This window comes from Oreochromis aureus, linkage group 20 (genome assembly GCF_013358895.1).
Source record: "Oreochromis aureus strain Israel breed Guangdong linkage group 20, ZZ_aureus, whole genome shotgun sequence".
Lineage (NCBI taxonomy): Eukaryota > Metazoa > Chordata > Actinopteri > Cichliformes > Cichlidae > Oreochromis > Oreochromis aureus.
Window position 1 is genome coordinate 27,592,326 of NC_052961.1, and position 23,807 is coordinate 27,616,132.

The window sequence follows — 23,807 nt, forward strand, 5'->3', positions numbered from 1 at the left end:
TAAACACACCATGCACACGCACTCACCCACTCACACAAACACACACACACATTCCAGCAGGCGGAGTCCGTGACGTGCCGTGCTGTTTGTGAATGAGCTGCAGCAAGCTGTGCTCACCTCTCAGAATCCCAGCCAAGCCCAGGAGCGGAGAGAGGAAGGAAAAGTTTTCTAAATGGATTTCTTTGGTGGAATCAGACGTTATTTGTTTTCATACGTACTTCTCAATGGCATATTTATTACAATACAAACTAAAGAAGGTGAGTGACTTTTTAAAAAAAGCTAATTATTTAAAAACCTGGTTGCATTAAATTTTTCTGGGAGATTTTTGCTTAAGGGAAGCACGCGTGCCATGCGGGACACCAACTTAAAAGTTTATTTTTTTAACAAACAGGAAATATTCTTCATGCTTTATGACAGTCCTGCACTGCTCTGTCTCTTTCTTTATTTCATTGTTTTATTTGGATAAAAAAAGAACTTCCCGGAGTTTGGTTTGATTATTAACCATCAGCAATGCTGAGCCTTCGTGTGCGCTGCAGTAAACCACGTCGCACCAGCAGGTGAAATCTGCCACAATTTGAGTGATCGTCTGTGATTTTTTTTCCTTCCACTCCTTCTCTGTATTAAAGAAGGAAAAAAATATAAATATATTTTTATTCCCATTATTTCAACACGCTGACTCGAGTATATCAAAGTTTGCTGGCATGTGGCAAATGAAACGTGTAATATTCATGCAGCAAGCTGCCGCTCTTATTTAGCTAAAATCTGATCGCTTCTTTAGTCAAAGACCAAAACTCCAACTTATTCGTGGCTTCTTATTTGCAGATATCTCTTCTGAAGAATCACAAGTCAAATATTTGAACTTATTTCAAACCAAACCAAATGTTTCTGGATAAATATATATTTTAAAATAGGTGTATTCTCACTTACTGAAATTGTTCTCGTGTCTCCACAGAAGTGCTTTTGGACATGAGGGCGTCAGGAGATGAACTGGGCTGGCTGACTTGGCCCTTAGATCAGGGAGAGAAGACCGGGGTGAGTAGAGCTCTGCTTTCTGGTTTCTCCTCCAGCTCCCACGTTTCCTGTTGGAATTTGCCTTAAGGACAAATCAGCATGGAGAAAATGCACGGAAAGGCTCCAGCTGAATGTAGACCCTCCAATTTGATGACATTTGACTATTTGACTCCTGTGGTTAGATGTGGAGTGGCTGCTGTGTGTGTGTTTAGGTTTGTTTTTTTTTAATGAAAATCAGTTAACCTTATATTCGATAGTAGCAGGATCCTATCAGGAACTGCATCCAAAGCATGTCTGGGCTACACCAAAAGCTTAGGCAGACAGAATAGCTGCTAGCGCTCAACTGGGAATACTTGTGGCTTCTTGTGGTTTGAAGGCTTCAGCTCCAGAATTGTATGTCAGAGAGCAATTAACTTTTAAAGTTTGCAGCATGTGGTGCCTCTCTTTTTTTTGGAGAGGATGGGTTTAGGATGGAGGGGAAAACGTAAACGTCTACATTTAGTGCAGTGCCCAGCACATTATTACACCAGTGTACTAGAAACATATGCCTTCCGACTGGGCTGCAGTTTCACAGTAATTGACCAGTCAGACTCATGCAAATTCACAGCAAATGGCTTCATCTTGTGTGCTGATGAGTCAAAGGCATGTGCAGGCGTGTTCGTGATGGCTCACCCAACTTTCTTGAAGAGAAAAAGAAAAGAAAGAAAACCTTTAAATAAGTTTCACTTTTTCATTAATAAGCCTCAGGTGTTTTAAAGGCCCCTTGTAAAAATTGTGAAAAATGTTCACCAGCTGTTTTATAGATGTGTCGGTTCTGCTGCTGCACATCAAGTTTATATGCACAGCCACACAATCGGCCAGCTAAGCACATTTTTTTATTTTTTAATTAATAGGACAGGGGCTACATGCAGAGAGCAAACCACAGCCTCCGTGGGGCCAGTTGTTTCTCAGGAGCCAAGGTTTTGTTAAAACTTGCTGTCACTTTTTTTTTTCACCAGAAATATTTGTGGCACCATTGAGTATGCAAGAAGCAATGCTATTTGGGGAACATGCCAACAAGTAGCCAGAGGAAAAAAAAAAAAAAGACCTGGAATTGGAAATAATTTGGTATCTTTGCAATGTCAGAAATGCTCATGTTCATCAGCCCCTGAGGTTTGCAATATTGTAATGCTGCTCGTAAAGTGCACTTTTCCATGTCCCAGAAATGTGTTATTGCTGTGAAGCTGTAAAAATATTCACAGGGAGTAATTAGCAATTTGTGGAGCATGGCTTCCCTGACACACACTCATACTGTTCATACAGTAGTACGATAGCTGAACCCTTATGAGGAGTGCAATGGAGCCTTTTTCCTTTGCCGTCCTGGTAGTTTTGGTTTGCACATGCTCAGTGTTCGTACCTCTTAACCTTTTTCGCTTGTGTGTGTGTTTGTTCTTATTCTTCAGTGGGAGGTTGTCCAGAGGACTCTAAATGGCTCTCAGTTCTACACGTACTCCATCTGCAACGTGGAGGAGCGCGAGCAGGACAACTGGCTGCGCACCACCTTCATCCAGCGGCATCCATTGGCCTCGCGGGTTTTTGTGGAACTTAAGTTTATTGTACGCGACTGCAACTCTTTCGACGGAGCCTCGTTAATCTGCAAGGAAACCTTCAACCTCTACACGTCCGAGTCAGATGCAGATGTGGGCACCACCTTCCGCAAGAGCCAGTTTAAGAAGGTGGCCACCATAGCTCCGGATGAGATCACCGGCAAAAATGAAATGCACATCAACACAGAGACGCGAGTGGTGGACGGGCTGTCTCGAAAAGGTTTCTACTTGGCCTTTCAAGACATCGGAGCCTGCATCGCTCTTCTCTCCGTCAGGGTCTTCTACAAAACCTGCCCGGGCACCGTACAGAATCTCGCCACGTTCCCCGAGACGGTGGCCGGAGCTGAGAACCAGCCACTTACGGAAGTGAGCGGGGTATGCGTGGATAACGCAGCCAGTGAGGAGTTACCTCGCATCTACTGCACCGAGGAAGGGAAGTGGGCGGTGCAGGTCGGACAGTGCCAGTGCAAACCGGGCTACGAAGAGGTCAAAGACACATGTCAAGGTGAGCACATGCGATTGAGTCTCTGGAATTTTCAAAGTCTTTATGTCTACAGGCGCTTCATCTGGGTGTAAACCAGGATTCGCTTCCCAGGAGAGTGTGCTTTTTTTAAGCACACTCCAGCATTAGTCACTATTTACCTTTATTTTAATTGCCACGGGGTGTAAAACAGGCCTGGATGGCAGAGTGTGGAGCTTCATGATGGGTATTATTATTGTAATTCAGTGGAATTCTGCCTTTGGCTAACATGGTTCTTTTGCAATGGAAGGAATGTTGAGGCCTACTTGTACATGCCCTGGCATTATCCCTGACCTTGAACTGATACCTGTAAAATTAGGAAAAGTGCTTTTGGGTTTCACTATGACTAAGATGTACGGTTCTGAGGAAGGAATTATGTGAAGCACTTTAAAGCCTTTGTGATATGGAGGCTTAAGTTGGGAGAAGAGGATTCGAGTCAGGTTGTGTTTGACGTATTCATTTTTCATCGCCAGTGAATCTCATTTGGTAACAAAGAATATTTGAAAACGTATCTTTTAAATAAAGAAACCTTTTGGTTGGAGTCACGCTCAGCTTTCAAATCACATATTTTACAGTCTTGCTCAAGCACATGGCCTTTCATGGCTCAGGGCTTACAGCATGTTGCGTCAGGCTGATTTCCTGCCACCTCATTATCACCTGTTCTCGTTATCTTTTGAGTGTGATATGTCGTCCAGTGATACATCTGTCCCTTTGCCTTTGTAGTTGTGGTGCAGTTGTGCCTGAAGTCCTGCAAAAGAAGGGTTTTATTATTGCGGTGAGGGCTGTCAGAGTGACTGAAAGTGATCAAAGAAGCCGGGAGGCTACTGTACTGTGATGGATTAGCATCTTTAAAGATGGTTTGGGGAGGGGGGGGGGAGTGGGAGGCGGCAGGAGGAAGCTTTTTGAGCCCCACTCACTTTGTTCATATCAAGCGTCACAGAGTGCAGAAGCCCTCCTCTTGTGTGTGAACGGGCAAGTTGGCTGCATGTCCCCCCGTCTGCATCCATGTCTTGATCCTCCTCCCTCTGTTGTCACAGATTTACTGAGCTTCCACTGTGGGGTGTGTGTGTCTGACTTTAGCGGTGTATATGAACATATTGCACAGCCTGGCATGCAAGGACCTGTTAAGATCCGTTTCCATAACTGAACACCTGAAGACTGAGGAGCCTCATTCTCTGCTGCTCGTAACACTTGCTCGTACCCACCCACATGCCTGACCCGAATCACTCGTATACGGGTATGAATACCTCTAATCGTCACCTGAAAGACATTTGGGGGCAGCAGTTGTAAATCCACCCGTGGCTCTGTAACAGATCTACTTTCCCATTTAGTTTCCCCACCAGTGGCAAAGTGCTGTTTTAAAAGCGATGACGTTTTCTGTCAGTAGATCATTTTTAGCTGCAGGAAAGTGGCAGGTAAGATGATTAGGGAGGAGAAGCAGGAAGGAATGAGAGAGAGAGAGAGAGAGAGAGAGAGAGGGGTCATGCAAAAGCGAGAAGCTGTGTTTAGAGGAGGGGGCGTGATATTTTTTTTTTTTTTTTTTTAAATGGCAAGAGGTGAGGAGAGGAATGTAAAGGTAGGAGAACAATGGAGTGCTGTGTTTCCCACCGCATGGCCGGTGGAGCACACCTCCACCTCCTCTCCCTAGTGGTTGATACATTCCTGATCGGTTTGCTGAGGAGGAGCCTTCCAGCATTACTCCAGACCTGTGGAATTCCCAGGAGGGGGAAGAGCAGCTCCGGGTCGAGCCCTCGCATAAAGATGACTAAACAAAGACCCCCAAGGGAAAAAAACCTACCAGGATGAAGTTAAATGAGAGGCCTAAGATGCATGAGGGCAGTTGCAGATGAAGGTGGAAGTGAATCACAGAGCTGCAGTGTGGGCCAAGATGAATGGTTCAGAGAGCTTAAAGTGGAATATCCTACCGACGCACAGTTAATCATTCTCCCCGCTTCTTTCCTGTGTGGAGCGCTGTTACGGGAGAAACCACAAAACTTCAATTGTGGCGCTTTTTCGTAGTTGGGTTGAAAGTTTCCATGTTCGGCGATGTGTTCACTCACTTTTATGACTCCTCGCTCCTCCCGTGGGACCTGTTAAAGTAGAAACCTGTGACTTCATCTGGTTTTTGTCTCCCGTCTCTTCATCACAGCTCCTCACTGTGGTACTTTTTTGGCTTGGAGATCACTCTCTGTCAAACTGTACCGCAGGGATCTTTTTTTCCCCTTTTCTTTTCTTTCCCCCCCCTTTTTAAACCTCTGAGGTTTTTTGTTGTTGTTTTTTTTTCTTTTTTCTATTTGGCGTGTGGCGCTGTTCTCTTGGTGGCCGTCGATGCTCATCGTAACGACAGAACCGAGCAAACAGACCCTGAAGATAAAACACATCGCTTCCTGCACTGCACTGAGTGTTTAGAGCAGTTATTGTAAACGTTTTTATGAACTAGTTGTAAATCATATGAGTCAGCAAGCCTGACAAGATGGGGTTTTTTTTGGGGGGGGGGATTTGTTTTTAAAATTGGGACACTTTTAGATACTTTACAAGTGTGTATTTTGTAAAAAAAAAAAAAAAAAAAAATCTCTTTCTACATGTTTTTAATTAAGCTATTTATTTAATGCTTAAAAAAATTGCAAAACATTGTATTTAAAACCCCCCACTAAATCTAAACTGTAAATCAAGCACTGAGGAAGCTTTCTTTGATTGTTTCCCGTCACCATCTGCTATGGATCAGGATGCTGTGGAAATAAACTTTCCTTTTTTTATTCTGTGGGGGGGAACACAACTTTCTTTCAATTACCTGGTCAGTCTTTTAAACCTCAACACTTTCCCCTTGTGACTCCCTTTTGACACTGACACAGTTTTCCTCTGCAGCCGATCACGCCCTTCCTTACCCACAGTCCTCCCTGGCACAATGCGACGGCATACCCGTTGCACCCCCTCAAAGGATCACAGCTGGTGCTCTGGTTTTTGTGTCTAAGTGCCCTGGTCCACACCTCATCGGTCGCTCTAAAGCCTCAACAAATAAGGCCTAATCCCATATTATGGTTTACAGAAGACGCTAGAAAAAGAAAAAGACACACAGTGTGGAATATTTGGACTGCTGAGGGCACTTTCGGAGGAACAACTGTTCCCCTGAGTTCCAGTAAAGTTCCGACTCCTCTCTCCAAAAAGGTTCCAGTAAACCATTTTCTTCCCCCCCCACCTCCTGCTCTCCGAGTCCGTGTTTCCGAGCTCGTCCTCAGCTGATGTAACAAACAGTTGGTGACTGTTGTAATTGTGACTGCATGCTGTGGTGAGTGATTTGTATGGGTAGTAATTGACTTGGGTGTGTTTAGTCTTTTTAAGCAGAGTAACTACTGGTTCTGCTGCTTTTTTGCCTTTGTGCAATCTCTTTTTACCGTCCTCTGCCCCCTCTCTCCCAACATCCTCCCTGTCCCTGAAGAGTCTTTCTATTTTAACCTCAATTTTCCGCCCTCTCATCTTGTATTTATTTAATAGTTTCTCATCTCAGCGGATTATTTGCATCGTCATTTTGTCACAATTTACTCCCGAAACGCGCACTGTTGCAGAAGCTGCCCCAAGTACAATAAACTTACAGACAAACAAAAAGTCTTTCCTCCACGTCTTGTGTTCATGTCTCCTGTGAAATCACTGAGTGGCTGTTATTTCTGGCCGGGGTTCAGGTCATGAATATGACACCAATAGAGTTTAAACATCCCGTTTCACACGGCTATGATGGGACTATTTAGACTGTGTACAATTCTCATCTCGGCCCCTGATAAATACATTTCTCCGCAAGTGCCTCGTAAAGATAAATAGAGGCTAAATTAGAACAATTCTGCCAATGGGAGAGTTTTTAGTGGATGGGGAGAGGAAAAACCAACTGGCTTCATGTAGTGGTTAAGCCATAAACATTTGATGGAGGTAAAATATTTAAAAACAAAATGCTTGCTCCGGCATTTGCAATCTAAAATGTCAGAGATAGACACTTCAGTAGATTTAAATCTTTTAATCCGGTTGCGCTGAGAGCCAGCTGGTTCCTCATGGTGACTGCAAACTTATTAAAACAAAGGTGTTGTGCAATTTCACTCAATCTGATGGTGACTGTGCAAAGACGTGAACACGGCACCACTCCTCAAGATGACAGGGATTTCATTTAGCTGGCTTAAAGTGGATTTTACACAATGGAATCATCTCACTCCTGCAGGATAATCCCCACACTGAAATTTTCTGCTCTACCAAACTCCTTTAACCTTTGATCCCTGTGGCTGATCTCCAAAATAGGAAAAAAAGGGGGGAAAAAAATTGTTTAAGTCACAAACTCGTTGGACAATGCTGTTCATTTAGATGCACAGTCTAGATATAACCTTGGCTATAAACCCACTGCGATTACACTGATTTACTTTGGATTTCTCAGATCTTACGCCAAGTTAACGTCTGCCTAGCGGGCTGAACTTGAGTGAGCTGGTTAGGTAATGGGGGTGGGGGTGGACTTTCAAGTGGTGTCATGCACAGTCTTGTTGGGCCACGCTTGTAGTGAGCAGAACACTGGCAGTTAATTCAAACAAGATGACAGAAAATGTAGCACGAGTTTCTAATGTGGACTGCAGCTAATCATACTACTGTGGTTTAAAAAGTGTGACTTGTGTTGCGGTCGAGCCGTGGGGCGCTTCATGATTTTATTTTAAAAATATGTATATACTTTTTAAAACAATCTGAGATGAATACCTTACCCTACCTACAGTGGCCCTGAGAGGTCAAACCAATTGCAACTCAAGAAAACATCAGCAAATAGAAAAATGCTGCAGAAACACACACAACACAATGGAAGTTAAATAAAACTCAACAGTGTTTTTGTGGAGACATTAACGTGACAGAACAGTTGGGGTGTTGTCAGGGCGAAAAGTTGCAGGTAATGCATGTTTTAATTCATATAATACTGTAGATGCATGTTTGCTATTAGCCATTTCCTGTTAGCTTACTTCCACAGCTGTTCCATCACATTATTTTCTCCCCCCAAAATTTGGAAGTTTTTCTGCACAGCTTTTTTTCTCTTTCCGTTGTATTTTGTGTACTTTTGCAGCTTTTTTCTATTTGCTGGTCTTTTCTTAAGTTGCAGTGCGTTTGAACTCTCAAGGCCAGGATACGGTACTAACCACTTAAAACACTTGCTGAAAATTCAGTGAGTTCTAATGATTTTAATTGTAGGCAGACCTCCTGCCTCCGAAACATTTAGGAGATGTGCACTGTAACAGTATGGCAGCCACATTAAGGTTTAGCCGAAAAATGCAGTTGTAGTAACTCGAGTGGCAGAATTAAAGACCAAAGTCTCACACGTCCTCCAAGTTAAATGAAGGAGTTAGCAGCCAGTGGACCAAACAACTGTGAGGCACATGAGAGGGAAGCCCAGTTTTTGAAACCTAAAAAATGTATAGCTTTGCATCTACAGTGTAATTAGCATAAATGGTTTTCATGTGTGTTTTATTATTTATCATTAAATAAGTATATGAACACTGAGGCACTGAGAACAATGCTAGTTTTTGGATGTTCAGCAATCCTCATGTCATGGAAAACCAAAACGAGTGAAAAACGGGGGGAAAAAAGGTTCTTTAGAACTAACGAGAAGTTTTTACTTTTCGTGTTCGTCATGACAAACAAGTGTTTTTTGCATTACACGGAGTGCTGTGAATGTATTTTTAAAAATTGATTAGTGCAGCTTTAATCGGTTTCCTCAACATTCTGACCAACACAACCAATTTCTTTTGCAGTCGCCTTATTTAGTTTCCAAATGTCCATTGGCCCAAACAACTGACCCTTTGCAATTTTTAGCTTTTTAGTGTGTGTGTTGGTTGTGGTGGGGAAGTTGGGACATATTTCCTCTTGGTGACATTCCTGAGCCTGCAGGCTGTGTGTGTGTGTGTGTGTGTTGATGTGAAGCGCATTGTATTGTACTGCTGGGGTGTGAGGTCAGCACTTTCCTTCCCCCATGTCAGTCAGTTACCCCCACCTCCCCCAAGCACAACACACCACCCACCCGCCCTTCACTGCTAACAGGACGAGCCCACAGCGGAAACCGGAGGTCACCTAATCCCTTGGTGACTCCCCAACCCGTTGGCTCAGGGCTTTCCATTGTCGGTCGATGCCGAGCGGCCTTGCTCAGCCGCTTTCCATTTCGTTGTCCTCCCTGATAACCTTTATTGTTTATTGGTGCATTTCAGTCTCATTTTGGCCACTTCCCCTAGCCAGGAAGCAGACAGTGATCAGCATCCAGCGTGTTACCTGTTGGCTTGTTGTGGTGTAGTAAAACGGGTGTCGCGTTTGCCACCTGGTCGTCTGGCTCTACCAAGCAGCTTTGCAGAAAACCACTGGAACTTGTCTGTGTTGGATCACCTCAACCAGTACTGGGTTTCTTCGATGCATCTGCAAAACTTTAGAATTCACTGAGCACATTTCGTGTCTGCTTGACTCGACCTTTCTCTCCCAGTTTCCCTGCTCCTGTCAGTGAATCTGGGTGGACAAAGGGAGTGAGAGGAGAAAGCAGATCAGGGAATTTATTGTGTTTGTTAGCAACCCCAGATGAAAGCCTGAGAGCAATTGTAAAACAGATGTAATGCTCTTACAGCTGCTCCATTGGTCAGCTAATCCCTTTGACTAATGCTTCTCTACCCACCACCCCCAACGTGCACACATGCACACTCTGCTCTCAGCCCTTACACCTTTACTGCCTTCTGCTGCTCTCCCCTCCTTTACCTCAGTGACCCCCCCCCACCTCCCCAGCTCATATTACCAGTTCACCTCCTCCAACACAGGCCCCCATTGTTCTACTACCTCCGAGTACCCCAAAATGCTAATGGTGTGTTGTCACCCTACATACAAACAAAATGACATGACATATTGCAGTTACAGGTTTGTCCCAAGATGGAGAAAAACAGGGGGATGGGGAGTGTAATAAGAAGACAAGGATAGAGGCAAATGCCTTCAGTTATACTCGGGGAGCCATTCTGATTAAGATCTAGACATTGCATTTATTTCTTGGTTGGTATTATTTTTGCAAGATGTTTTTTCTTTTCTGTTCACTGGCTGTAGTTCTGAATTTATCCTTTCTCTCTCCCTCCTCCTCCTCACTGCGAGCATGTGTTTGTTTTACTTGGCCACTGACTCCCTGTAAGCCATGCACAGTTTAACTCACAACTGCCCTGAGGCAGACATGACCTTACTGCCTTTAAAAAGCCCTGCACTGGCTTCAATTGTTGGGGGACCAGGGGAGTTTCCCCTTACCATGTGCTGCCCGAGTCCTGAGGGCCGATTCCTGTTGTTGAGCCACCATGTTACCCATTCATCCATCTTTCCGACCGTGCATTCATCATTTCGGCGTCTCCATCCATCTTAACTTCAGCTGACAAGCCTTATGGGGTGGTCATCGGAGGCTCCCACTCCAGAGCCACTCAGGCTCCGAGCAATGTAGCGGGCCCCTGCACTCACTCTCAATAAACAAACACAGAGCCACTCAAGGCACACGGGGCCTCTCAAATGACAAACAGTTCCTTTCTTTGTAGCTACAGGGAGGGGAAAAATGGCCAGTCTAACTTTGTGAAATGTTTCAACTCTGAAGAAGCTGGCTGAGAGACATTTGTATACATGATCATCCATCTAAGGAGCCCCCCCCTTTGTGGGTTTAGTGCCTCTGTTCGTGTTGGGTCAACACATTCTGGCTTCCTTTTGGGTTATTATTCTGTCTCAGGTCTCTGGTAGCCACAGCGGCGGTTCTTCTCCTGGTCACGCTCCCCTTATGCTTCCATGCTTTGATTGGCCGCTTTAGGAAGGAAGTCTGCGTCAGTCTCACACTTCCTGTTTCCTGTTGTGTCCAGCAACAATCCAAAGGCCCTCTCTCCACCTTCTCCGTGGAACAAGGAAGTTGTCTTTCACCGGTCTTTTCTCCTTTGTCGAGGAATCCTCTCATCAAATACCTCAGCAGAGAATCATCTACTTTCATTTACCGTCACAGTGACTCAAATGTTCATGATACACAAACTCCTTGACCTGTTTTTGTTACAGCGGAGACCTGGGCTGAAAATGAATCTGCTCTCAAGGCGCTCTGGTACAGGCCTCCTGTTGGGTGGTGTGCGCTGGAATGCATCTTGATTATAGAGGGGACTCGCAGAGTAAGGCCATCATCTCCGCAGGCCTGACCACGATGCATTGCAGCCGGCACTGTAGCGCCAAAAAGAGGCTAGTCCTCCTCTTTTCAGTTGCCATGTGGCATTCCGGCTATTCCCATCTGCAGCGCTTGGTTGTTTGTATGTTTTTTTTTTTTTTTTCTTCTTTCAGCACTTGAATGGCATGGCATTCTCTTTGCCTGTTGGTCAGCGGTGAATAGCAATGTTAATGGGTTAGCTGGGAGGCTTTTTAGAGGCGACCGGGAGGAGAGAAAGGAGAGGAGGAAGGAATTTGGGGATTACGAGGAGGAGAGGTAGGGGTATGAATCGGGGTTTGAGGCAGCAGCTGTTCCCCCTTCTCAATGAGAGAGTTCACCCTGCCCCGTCTCCTTTCTTTCTCCCCTCTTTTCTTCAGTCCTCAGCAGGATACAGTATTTCTTCTGTCCCCTTCACACCACCTCTCTCCTGCCTCTCCTGTCCTCTTGCCTCGTCTGCGTTAATGAGTAGCAGTAGCTGTTGGTGAAACAGCTGGCTGAGACAGAAGCGAGGCGCTGTCTTGAGAGAGGATTGAGTAACGCGTAAGCCTGTTGGCCAAACTTTTAAAAAAACAAAACAAATGCCTCTAGCTGAGTGTCTTTTTCTGTCTTATAATCCTTATATAACACACACACCCGTTCACAGCAGCGCAGCTCCCAACCCGCAAAGATCGAGAAAAAAAACAAGTGAAGCTGGAGTGAAATGTACGGTTTATTGAGGAAATCCCCTTGATAAATGGAGCCACAGCCATGTGCTTTCTGTCTTCTGTGTGTGTGTGGGGGCACTTGTAGGTTTCAGATAAACTTTGACTCATTTCGACCTCAGTGAAAGAATTCTGCGTGAATCTGATTTTATCTTCATCCTCGGCTCTCCTTTATAAGTCGCCTCTGTTGGAACACGTACATTTTGCCTTTGATTTGAATGTTTTGTTGCTTTTCCTCTGTCAGCGGCGTTAACCACAATCTTTGAATACCATGTAGGGTTCTTACATTGTCTGATCTCTTTATTTCTAGCACCTCTTTTGAGTTTTTTTTATCGCTTGAACCTTTCCAAATGAGAAAATGTAAAGGTCTGTCAGCTATTTGCTCCAGGAATACAACTTGGAACAAAGGCAGAGATGTGTGTGTGTGTGTGTGTGTGTGTGTGTGTGTGTGTGTGTGTGTGTGTGTGTGTGTGTGTGTGTGTGTGAATAGTTGAACTGACTTAGCAGAGGGATGTGAACAGGTGACAGGCAGTGGTCATAATCCCTGTTCTGATGTCAGATTGTCCCATGTGTCCAAGGCTGTGCTTCGCATACATGTATGTGTATTTTGTGCATGTGTTCGGTGCACACATGAACGCGTGTGTGGATGAATGTGCAACGGCGTGAGGACACGAGCGGCAGCAGGCGTTGGAATGCTCTCGCGGAGTTAATGGGGAGCCATCTCGTTTTCACTCCCCTTTATGGCACGCTCTCTCTGAGATTTCACACCACATTAAGTTCGTATTTCACCGCGGCTACGCACAGCTGGACCCCTACCTGCGTCTCTTTATTCCGAGTTGGACGTGTGAAATCGGGTGTCATCTTATCTAAGCGATACAGTTTCAAAGATCTGCATGTGGTTCTGTAAAAGGAAAAAAAATATAGATGATGGATTGTTAGGCGCACGCGGATGCAGTTTTGGGCTGATTCTTGGTGTTTTTAATGAAAGCTGTTGCTTCCATTCCTCTCTCCTGCTGCAGCACTGAAAACCTAAGTATGGTGAAATGTGGCATAACTGGTTGTGCATGGAGAGACAGTGAGAAGTCAGCAGTGGAGTGAGGGAGGACGCGTTAGTGGTTGAAGAAGTAAAGGGCAGGAGTGCAGGCTGGGTTGGGCTCATCTGAGTATTTTAATAAGTAGAGCCAGCACCATGCAAACTCTTGCGCATGTTTTCCCTACAAAATATCTTTCACTTGGAGGTGGCTGAGGCTCGGGAGGTAGAGCAGGTCATCTGCTAATTGGAAGGTTGGATCAATCCCTGTCTGCAACCAGCAAATTACTGAGCCCTGTATAAATGTGACTTTTAGTCTTGACATGTCAGCTTAGCCTGATTGTGTTGCACATGAGGTCAAAAGTTCACAGCATTGCTGGTCTATTGAAGGGTGTAGAAAGGTCTGGAGAAACTAGCTTTGCATTGTCATTTGGGATGCTCCCTGAAGTCATTTGTTGTTCTGCTGCTTATGCAAATGTCGTCTTTGTCTCTGCAGAGTGTCGGCCTGGCTCTTTCAAAGCGGAGGCATCGAGTGACGCGTGTGAGCCATGTCCTCCCAACACCGATACGCTGGAACATGGGGCTGTGCTTTGTGCCTGCAAGGATGGCTTCTTCCGGGCCCCAACCGACCCCTCTACTGGACCCTGCTCAGGTGAGGCCCGTGGAAAAAAAAAAAAACATTTGAAATGAGGATCGGTGTGTTTGCTGCTCGGTCAGTGCAACCAGTGCCATTTCCACACGTGACCTTTCCAGTGTGTAATCAAAACAGACATTTTAAAAGTGACTGTGAATCCTTCAGGATGTGCAGGGGTGTGTTTATGGTTTTGAACTGGCAGCATGACTTTCAGCCGACACCGGACATGTTTAAAACTTATTTTTATCAAACTTCTTTTCTAAAAAAAGTATATTTCCAGTCATAGCTGAAAAAAAAAAATCCCACACATCTGGCATCCTGTGCTTCTCTTCTTTGTTGCTCTTAATACTGCATGCATTTCCATCCTGTGCTCACCAGGCCCCCCCTCTGCACCACGAGATCTTTCGGCTGTCCCTCAGCCCTCCGTGGGAAGACTCATCCTCTCCTGGACCCCCCCTGAAGACACCGGAGGTCGTAATGACATCACCTACAACGTGGAATGCCAGCGCTGCGATGGGGTTGTGTGTCACCCCTGTGGGGAGAGAGTTCGCTATGAGCCGGCGAGCATGAAGCTGACTGAGGCCAGGGTGTCAGTGAGCGAGCTGGAAGCTCACCTCAACTACACCTTCATCGTGGAGGCGCACAGCGGTGTGTCGCAGTTGGCTGGTGAGGCGCAGCGGCCACCATCCAGGAGCAATGTCACTATATTTCTGCACTACACAGGTGAGCGCGGCTTGTATGAAGCAGCACTGTGGGGCTGTCTGTGAGGTAGCGACAGCTCCACAGGTTGAAAGATGAACTTTCGGATTTTATCTCTAAAGTCTACCTATTATTTTATCTATTTTTTCTTATATCTTCTCAGCTTTTCACATCACAAAAAACCCCTAATATTCTCTACCGTCTCCTTAGATCCCCCACAAATTACCACAATGCGACTGGTGGGAAGGACCTCCACTAGCCTGGCTCTTTCCTGGGATGTATCCCCTCGACCACGTCCCCAGCTTAACATCCGGTATAAACTAACTTACCACAAGAAGGTGAGCATCTTTTGTTTTTCTCACCAGGAATGCCCTGAAATCAAACTGTTTGTCTTATGTATCATTTTGGTTTTGTGTCAGTGCATGTGTGTTACGCATGTTGTTTAAATAACAGATCCACTGGATCTATTTTGAGTATTCATAATTATCATCACGAGGCATAAATTTTCAAAATCAGACATCACCATTTTGGCCATAACCTTAAGCCACTAATTTAAATGCTATAAATGGCTGCAGGATCATGTCTTCTGCAGTAACACTGGCTTCTTAGATCACATGTCTTGCTCTGCCTCCCAGGATGATAACCTCGATAAGACTACCTACACCGTGCTCACGCTCGACAAGAACTCGGCACAAATCAAAGATCTGGCCCCGGGCACGGCCTACCTGTTCAGGGTGCAGGCCCTCGGCAGCGATGACAACTCCGAAGGCTCCAGAATGGAGGAGCATTTCGAGACCTTGACTGAAGGTACAGAGCAGAATCCCTGTACAAGTTTCACTAGTTTCATGCAGATGTGTGCATCTAACCTTGTTTTCTCTTCCAGGAAACCCGTCTCAGAACTACACAGTCTTATTAGTGGCGGCAGTTGGGGTGGCGATGATGCTGATCGTAGTGTTCGCGGTCCTTTTCTTCCGCAGACGGTCAGTAAACGTCCCACTCTGCTTCCCTTCCCTCCACTTTCTGTCTGCTAATCGGTCAGAATAAGTCCTCCTCCACCGGCTTCCTCCCTCATTCTTCTGCTTTTCCTTTTTGAGGGGCCTCCAAATGGCCCCCACATTCATCTCTCCTCACCTCTCACTTTCTCTCTTCCTTTAGCCAGCTTTCTCTTTCTATTTATCTGGATTTGTGTCCCAGCATTCACTGGTGAGGAATTTGCGTTGAATGTGCCTTGTCATTGCTCAATGGTGATATTCTAGTGAGTGTTGGGTGGGTGGTGGGGGGACCCTTGAAAGGAAATTTGCCCAGAGTGGTACATTGTTGGTGATAAGAGGGGCTTGGTTCTTTCTGCACCAGGCCACGGGCACTTTGTCAAAGGTGACCCGGGTCTCTGCTGTAGCAGATTGTACTGTAGCCCGTCTGTCTACTTCCCTCCCTCCCCGCCTGCTCGTCTGTCTTTCAGTCTTTAAATCAGCTTTGCAAACACAGTCTATCGACAGCCGCTATCAAAGGGCCACTTCTTTCTGAATGGATGCATTGCAGCAGTGTTGGTATCCTTCTGAAAGCCTTAGAGCACCTAGAAAAATTGCTACAAAGGTTGCCATGTGTTCTTGATGTTAAAGGAGGGAAATAATAAAGAGATAAAGTAGGGCATTAATTTGCAGATGGATGTTTTTATTTATTTATTCTTTTTTTTTTTTTTTTTTTTTTTTTTTTTAGGAAAAGAAACTCTCACACCAGGCAAGGACCAGAGGACACGTACTTCTCCACCCCAGGTAAAAAAAAAAGATAATTTCTCCCACCTTTCTGTCTCATTTCAATGAATTGACTTGATTTATTTGTCGACCTACAATAACAGTGTTTGTTGTTGTTGTTTCTTCCTTTGGTTGGCAGAACAATTGAAGCCTCTGAAGACCTACGTGGATCCACACACATACGAGGACCCCAACGTGGCCGTCCTCAAGTTTGCCACCGAAATCCACCCCAGCCACATAACCAAACAGAAAGTCATTGGAGCTGGTGAGTGACAGCCCTGCTGAGACAGTCTGTTGTGGGTCTTAGCTCTGAGATGTTGAAAGATTTTTCCAATCCCCCAAATTCGCTGTTTACATTGTGCATTTTCTACAGCTTAGCGGGGTGACTGACAGTGGTTACTTCAGTGAGATTAACATCCGTCAGGCTCGCGCAACAAGTCGAGACATTTTGTTGTATGGCAACTTCTTGGCTGTGGCACCTTTTTTGTTTTGGCTCAAGTTGACAGCACACTTACACAAAAAAGGAATTGTTGCAGGAACGGTGTTTTGGAACGATATCACAGCACCTTCCTGAGCACTGTCGGCTTTTTTTTTTTCCATTTTCTGCCCCACACGATGATACGTTTACTCAACTGCGACCACCTTTTACCCTGTAAGCAAACGGCCTTTTTCAACACGCGCTTCCCACGGCCGCGTGCCCCCCACCCATTCTCCTCTCGTGACAGCTGATTCCCATGCCCACCCCCCACCACCACCCTGAACTACAGGCTAATAAAACAACAACAGAGAATCAGGCTCTGAGAACACACCTCTATGAGAGAGCCCCGGGCAAAACAGCCACACAGACTTCCTCATTTTCAATCTGTAGCACAGCCAAACCCCTGTGGGTAAAACCTTGAGATGTATCAGATGCATGTTTCAATATTGGGCATCTAGTTTTAAACTCAAGTCTCTGAATGATGGTGTTTTTCTTTTTTTGTTGCAGGGGAGTTTGGCGAGGTGTACCGCGGTATTCTGAAAGCGCCGGGGAGGAAAGAGGTGGCAGTGGCTATCAAGACACTGAAGCCTGGCTACACCGAGAAACAGAGGCAGGACTTTCTGAGCGAGGCCTCCATCATGGGCCAGTTCTCCCACCAGAACATCATTCGCCTAGAGGGAGTGGTTACCAAATGTAAGGGTTTCTGTGAGTTTGGCCGTTTTTTTTCTAAGTTTTATATGTTTCAGTTGTTTTGGTGCAATGGAAAGATGTGTAATTTATTATTCTTGGTGGCTTCTTTGTGCAGTTAAACACGCCATGATTGTGACTGAATACATGGAGAATGGAGCTCTGGATAGGTACCTCAGGGTAAGTCCATACCATGCAGTTTGTACTAATGCAACTATCTCTGTGAGTATAGCCACAAAGAAGCTGTTAAAAACACAAGAACGAGCTCTGAAGCTCAGTTTGATCCTTTTTCTGTTTTGTTTTTTTAATTATTATAATTTTGTTTCTTACACCAGGACCACGATGGTGAGATTTCTTCCTTCCAGCTGGTGGGCATGCTGCGTGGCATCGCTGCAGGCATGAAGTACCTCTCTGACATGAGCTACGTCCACCGAGACCTCGCTGCCCGCAACATCCTCGTCAACAACAACATGGAGTGCAAAGTGTCTGATTTCGGCCTGTCCCGGGTGCTGGAGGACGATCCTGAGGGGACGTACACCACAAGTGTGAGTAGATGTGGGCCTTCCTGACAGCTTTTCTCCAGCCAGAATCATCTTACCACGTCCCGTTTTAAAGATCTCTCTCTTACCCATTTTTTTTTTTTTTTTTTTTTTTTTTTTTTTTTGCACAGGGAGGTAAAATTCCGATTCGCTGGACGGCTCCAGAGGCAATAGCGTACAGGAAGTTCACCTCGGCTAGTGACGTGTGGAGTTTTGGCATCGTCATGTGGGAAGTTATGGCTTTTGGAGAAAGACCTTACTGGGACATGAGCAACCACGAGGTATGTGCCAGACAAGCAAACTACATAGAAATTTTTAAAAAATGACCACAAAGTTTGAAGAACTCTGCCATTTTAAAGAGAAAAAACAAACCAAAAAAAGGCTAATGAGATCAACTGTTTCCAGGTGATGAAGGCCATCAATGAAGCTTTCAGGCTCCCGGCACCTATGGACTGTCCCTCAGCCGTTTACCAGTTGATGCTGCAGTGCTGGCTCCAGGATCGCGCCAAGCGGCCACGTTTCGGAGACATAGTCAGCCTGCTGGACAAGCTGCTGCGCAGCCCAGAGTCCCTGAAGACCATTGCAGACTTTGACCCACGGTAAGATTTATTTAAACACTAGGCAGAGGGCTTATAGTGCATATTTTTCTAGTGCTGACTCTACAGTGGCTGCCACTATCAGCAACCAGTTCTTGGAAAGAGCCCTTTAACCAAAACATTTGGCAATACAATAATAATATAAATTACTTTTTTTCCCCTCCTTCTGTCTCATTTATGTAAACATCCTTTGAGCTCTTTCAGCTTCCCTTCAGTTAGATGTTAAGATGGAGCCATGCAATGTGCATTGAAGACTATGCAAATCATTATTAACAAGTCTGTCAGGGAAATGAGTCAGTTTATTTAATAAATGAAATCTTTTTTTTTTTTTTTTTTAACAGTTTGACTGACGTGTGACCGGACTTTTGTCACATGCTTTTTAAAGCGTGACTAATCTGACTCGACGCTCAGCTCAGAGTTGGCCGTCTGACTTCAGACTCAACCTTTCCTGGCTTCAAAAGAGAGCTTTAGGCAGCAGCTCAACCATTAAGTTTAATTTAAAACAATTGCAGGATGTTTAGGGTCAACCGGGGCAGGGGCAGTGTTAAGATGTTATACTTAAAAACACCAGGACACACTGACACCTTTGCTGCTGGGCTAATGGAAGAATTATGCGTGCACTCCTTTTAGAGGAAGACTAAAGTTGTTTTTGTTGTTTTTTGTTCTTTTGTTTTTGATGTTTTTTGTGTGTGAGAATACTTTCACCTTTGTGAAAAAGCATTAGAGCCAGAAACGGTGAGAAAGGACAAAGGATGCCACGCTATCTTTCGCCCCAAACTCCTCCGACTGGTTTTTATCACCAACGGGTTTCCTGCACAGTAATTGCAGTTCAGTCATCATCCTTTGTTGTGGGGAAAGCCTGCTGATTATTATCATTTGGATCCATTTTACTTTACCAGCGTATCCATCCGCCTGCCAAGCACCAGCGGCTCAGATGGCTCTCCCTTCAGGTCGGTGTCTGAATGGCTGGAGTCCATCAAGATGAGCCAGTACAGCGAGAACTTCACCTGCGCCGGGATTGTCACCATGGAACAAGTCCTGCAGATGAAAACTGAGTAAGTGTGACATGATATTAAAGTAGCAGTTATCTTATTTGCTCACAGGTTTCTAGATTGATCCAAAAATTGCACACTTGTGTTTTTCCTCCCAGCCCCTGACAGACTTCTCTCGGGCAGTTCATGTATCTGTTTTCCCAAAGATGTTAAGTTTTAACAGCCAGCAAAATAGTTTGCACTCAATATAATCGCTAGCCTCGGTTACAACTTAAGAAATGTTTGAGATGGAAAATTTAATCGAGGGAAGGAGAAGAAGTGGGGCTCATTTGTGGTCGGCTGATGGTGGTGGCTTGTGGTTACTGCAGTTCTTATTCTTCTTGCCCTCCTCCATTCTTTCTCTCCTCCCTCCCTGCACCCACTCACACCCGCTGCCCTGGACGGCACTTTTACTCGAGCCCCTAAAAAACCGCCAGTTTTGCTTGTTTAGATCGGAGGCCTTTTGTGGCTTCTTCAACATTAAAGGAGGGGAAAAAGGGGAGAGGGAGGAGGGAATAGGCTGTAGAGCAGCAGCAACTAGAGGAGATTACTGAATTGAAATGGATGGATGTGATTTCTGGAGAGATTGAAGAGGTGCGCTCAGAAAGTACTCCCTGAACTCATCACAAGATAGTTGAGGCAATTAGATTTTCCCCGATTCCCCCGATTACAAAAGGGGTAATTTAATGAGATGAACTCAACGTTTCGGGGAGAAAGGCTTAGTGAAGCACATAATATAAGGTTGCTTTAGGTCTATAACGAGGGCCAGAGCATTTTCTAACCACATGACCAACCAAAAATGAACCCCCCCCACACCCCATTCTGCCACGACGTATATATGTAGGTCTTGATCTTGGGAAGATGGGCAGACTGTGAAGCAGAGACAAACCCTTTTGAAGTATTTGTCATACAGTATGGTGTGATTTCATGGCCCCATGTTTCCATCTCGGGGCATCTGGTAGCACTCTTGGAAAACCAGCAGTTATTTACAACGCGCCCTCTGCTTGCCAGTGATTCATCGTCAGCAGGGAGAATCCTTGTTAAGTAATTAAGGCTGTAATTAAGGCTTTGACTTTAGGCTGCTGCGTTGCAGAGCTTTTGCAGGTTCGCGTCGTGCGCTCGTGGAGCCCCCTGTGATATCCTTTTTATTTTTTTTTTATGAAAGATCAATCAAAGCTTTGGCAGATTGCACACTTGGAAAGCATCCCACGTAGGCATGAATCGGTTCAGCTCCGGGCTGGCATTTCATCACGTCGAATGAGTCAGTGATTACTTCAAGGCTCGAGAGGCAGGAAGGATGTGCGTGAAAAGTGTTGGAATGTGGCCAGACTGTAAATCCATGTGGCACTTCTCTTATATATCCTCCTCGGTGTGTGTGTGTGTCTCTTTTGCAGGGATATTAAGAACATCGGAGTGAGGCTGCCTGGACATTTGAAAAGAATTGCCTACAGCATCTTGGGCTTAAAGGACCAGACCAGCACACTGAGCGTGTTTGCAGTGTGATCCTTATAATGAAGGGAATTCAAATCAGGCACTGCAGCCGGCAGCCCTTTGAACTCTAAACGGAGCTGGAGCACTACTGCGGGGATGGCTTGGGATCATCAGAATCAAGAGGACTGTGCCATCCTTTCAGGCTGACTGAATAAGACTAGCTTACTGTACATTTTTTCTGATTTCTTCTTATCTACAGGGAATGGAGCAAATACACACCGACAAATATATCAAGTAGACTCTGTATATTTGAATATCTATTTTTTTATTATCCATAATTTCTGTACAGATGCAATTTTATCTTTTTTCTTTATCTTTTTTCCCATTTACGGTTCATAAAACAGTCGTACCCTGAGCTTGTTGTATCCAGTACCAAACAAACAAGCGAAGGCACAGTTAAGGTGTGATCAGCCTTTTTGTTGTGACTGTGGTCGGCAGTGATGTCACAAAATCTTCCTTTAATTGGCACCTTGCTCCATTTCCTGTTAGGCTGGCCGGTGAGGACGGAGCGCCGCGGTGGCTGAAATGAGCTTGAGCTGGCCCAGAGTTAAAGAGATGGTGTTGCCTGGGTGCATAAACACAGATGGACCTTGTGTTTTTACTGGCCGCCTCCTAGCTGTGTGCAGAAATTAAGCTATAATCTTATAAGTGATGTTTATATGAGGGGAAAAAAAAAAGAGAGGACATATGTGAGGTACTCTGTGTACAGGATCTCTCCCCCCCCCCCCCCCTCTCTCTTAGTTTATAGGAACAAAAACCTACAATGTAGCACTTGGATCAAAGAATCAGGAATTGCAATAAAAAAGGCCGCTACACTCAAAAGTTTCTATTGGAATGCAGCACGTTTGTTTGTAGTGTGCCGGAAAATGAAGAGGGAAGTTAAAAAAAGAAAGAAAGAAAAGAAAAAACATACCCTGGGAAAAAAAATGGGGAGGATTAAATAATGAGTGGTTGTGGTTGAGACAATTTCACACTAAATAATAGTTTGGTTTGCAATTTCAATGTCTCCTTTAGTTTTGTAAAAGCTTTACAGACATTCGTTCATATTCTTGTTGGTTTGGGTAACACGTCGACTGGATGAAGCGCTATGAAAAGACAGTTGCTTGATTTCCGACATTTAAAGACTTTATTTTTTGTTAAAGTGCCTCTTTCTAGGAGATTAGCGAGAGTTTGCTTCCGTCTATATAAAAGAAGCGGCTCTATAATGTAGTAAGTAGTGGATAGTGGACAGTGTGCCCCAGTGCTTTTAATTGATGACTGCAATTCGTTGTGTTACTGATGTACACCTTCCTTTACTTGAATTTTTAATGTATTTTCAAAGTGTATCTATGATTCTGTTGTAGCAGTTAGACACCCATCTTTGGAAAAGGGATTTTTTATTACTCTGTTTTATCGGTTGCAGTTACATTTTGTATAGTTTTTATGATTTCACTATTTACCAACTGCCAAACGGATTATTTTTCTAAGTTCATCACTTTCCAAAGCAGCGTCTCCTACTTTTATTTTGCTTTCTTCCTTCATCAAAGAGCAATCTCCTCCCTTTGTGCCTGTTGTTTTATACTGTATTTAATAGTGTATTTATTTTGAACTTGTATTTATTTATCCTGATAAACATTGAGCTGGGTTTATAATTGGAGCTTGCTCTCTCATTGTCAGTAATTAAAAAAAAAAAAAAAAGGAGAAAAAAAGCTGTAATGTCAATTTTTTCATTCCTGGTTTCTTTTTACTGCCTTTGTTGCATTTGTGGAGCAATAAAGTCTTAAACTGAGTTTGGCAAAGCCTGTTGTATGATGGACATTAAAATGAGCAGACCCACCTGGGTATGCTTATGCTATTGGGTGTTTTTAATTCTAGAGTTGGAAACTGTAATAAAAATCAGTGCTCGACTAACTCTGTGGAAACCGATTACAAGGCTGATCCTGAAAATGTCTTACAGGAGTTATATGATCTAATCAACCTTAAAAAAAAAAATCTCACATTTAACACTGATGCCTGCATTTATTAAAAACTTATCTGTGTGTAACGTGGCATTTAAGTACTTCTTGGGAAATGATCCGATGTGTAGTGCTGTGAACTTTTACAGTCATGTGAAAAGGAGAGTTTTCACTGGACTCTATGCAGTCCTGTGAAAAACTAAGAACACCCTAACTGCTTCCATAGGAATTAAGAGGGTAGCAAGTCGATGAACTGATCACCAGCAAACACGGCATGGAGGAGTCATGATCTGGGATTGTTTTGAAGCCACAGGACATGACCAACTTGCAGTCACTGAGTCAACCATGAACTCCGCTGTGTACCAAAGTATTCTAGAGTTCGATGTGAGGCCAACTGTGATGGCTAAAGCTTGGATTGAACTGGGTCAGGAAAATTATCAGAACAGACTGACAGGAAAAAAACAAAACAATCCAGGTGTTGCAACTGTCCAAGCGACTAAAGTTCTGCAGTGGGAAGGGAGGTTATGAGAGCTGTGCTTAGAGAAATGCCCACAAAGAGGCTAAAGTCGTATATAAAATGATCACATCAAGTTATCGCTGCTCAGTGTGGTTCTACAAGCTACTGAATCCTGGTGTGTGGTATATGAGAGCAAGAAAGGCAAATCTTATGTCCTTTTAATATAGTCATGCATAAAAAAGTGGTGCATAAACTGAGTTTTAGCACCACAGAAAATCTATCAATCATTTTTAAACATGAGAAACGGGACAAAAGTGCAGAATTTCACATCGTTGGTTGTAGTGGAAGGTCGTTTCAGTTGATTACATGTTGGCCTTTTCCCATAATGTGGCCATTAAATTATCATTTTGACGTCACTACACCGAGTTAGTCACTGATAAAGGGGAAAAAAGCGAGACGTTCCAAGTTTAGCAA

At 44.5% G+C, this 23,807-nt stretch overlaps 1 protein-coding gene across 2 annotated transcripts; it reads left to right on the plus strand.

The window, feature by feature from the left end:
- The first annotated feature begins 50 nt into the window (after window positions 1-50).
- Window positions 51-22,960, plus strand: epha2b (eph receptor A2 b). 2 transcript variants are annotated; one of them, XM_031745066.2, is made up of 17 exons: window positions 51-257; window positions 953-1,032; window positions 2,454-3,102; window positions 13,533-13,688; window positions 14,049-14,393; window positions 14,580-14,707; window positions 15,005-15,176; window positions 15,253-15,349; window positions 16,086-16,141; window positions 16,260-16,385; window positions 17,106-17,303; window positions 17,404-17,465; window positions 17,621-17,830; window positions 17,956-18,105; window positions 18,230-18,423; window positions 19,320-19,475; window positions 20,846-22,960. In XM_031745066.2, the coding sequence occupies exons 1-17, from the start codon at window positions 173-175 to the stop codon at window positions 20,952-20,954; spliced, it is 2,973 nt and encodes a 990-aa protein (XP_031600926.1). In that variant the 5' UTR covers window positions 51-172; the 3' UTR covers window positions 20,955-22,960. The 2 variants fall into 2 exon arrangements, with proteins under 2 accessions (XP_031600926.1, XP_031600927.1); XM_031745067.2 differs by having other exon boundaries at window positions 17,106-17,291.
- The last annotated feature ends 847 nt before the right edge of the window (window positions 22,961-23,807 follow it).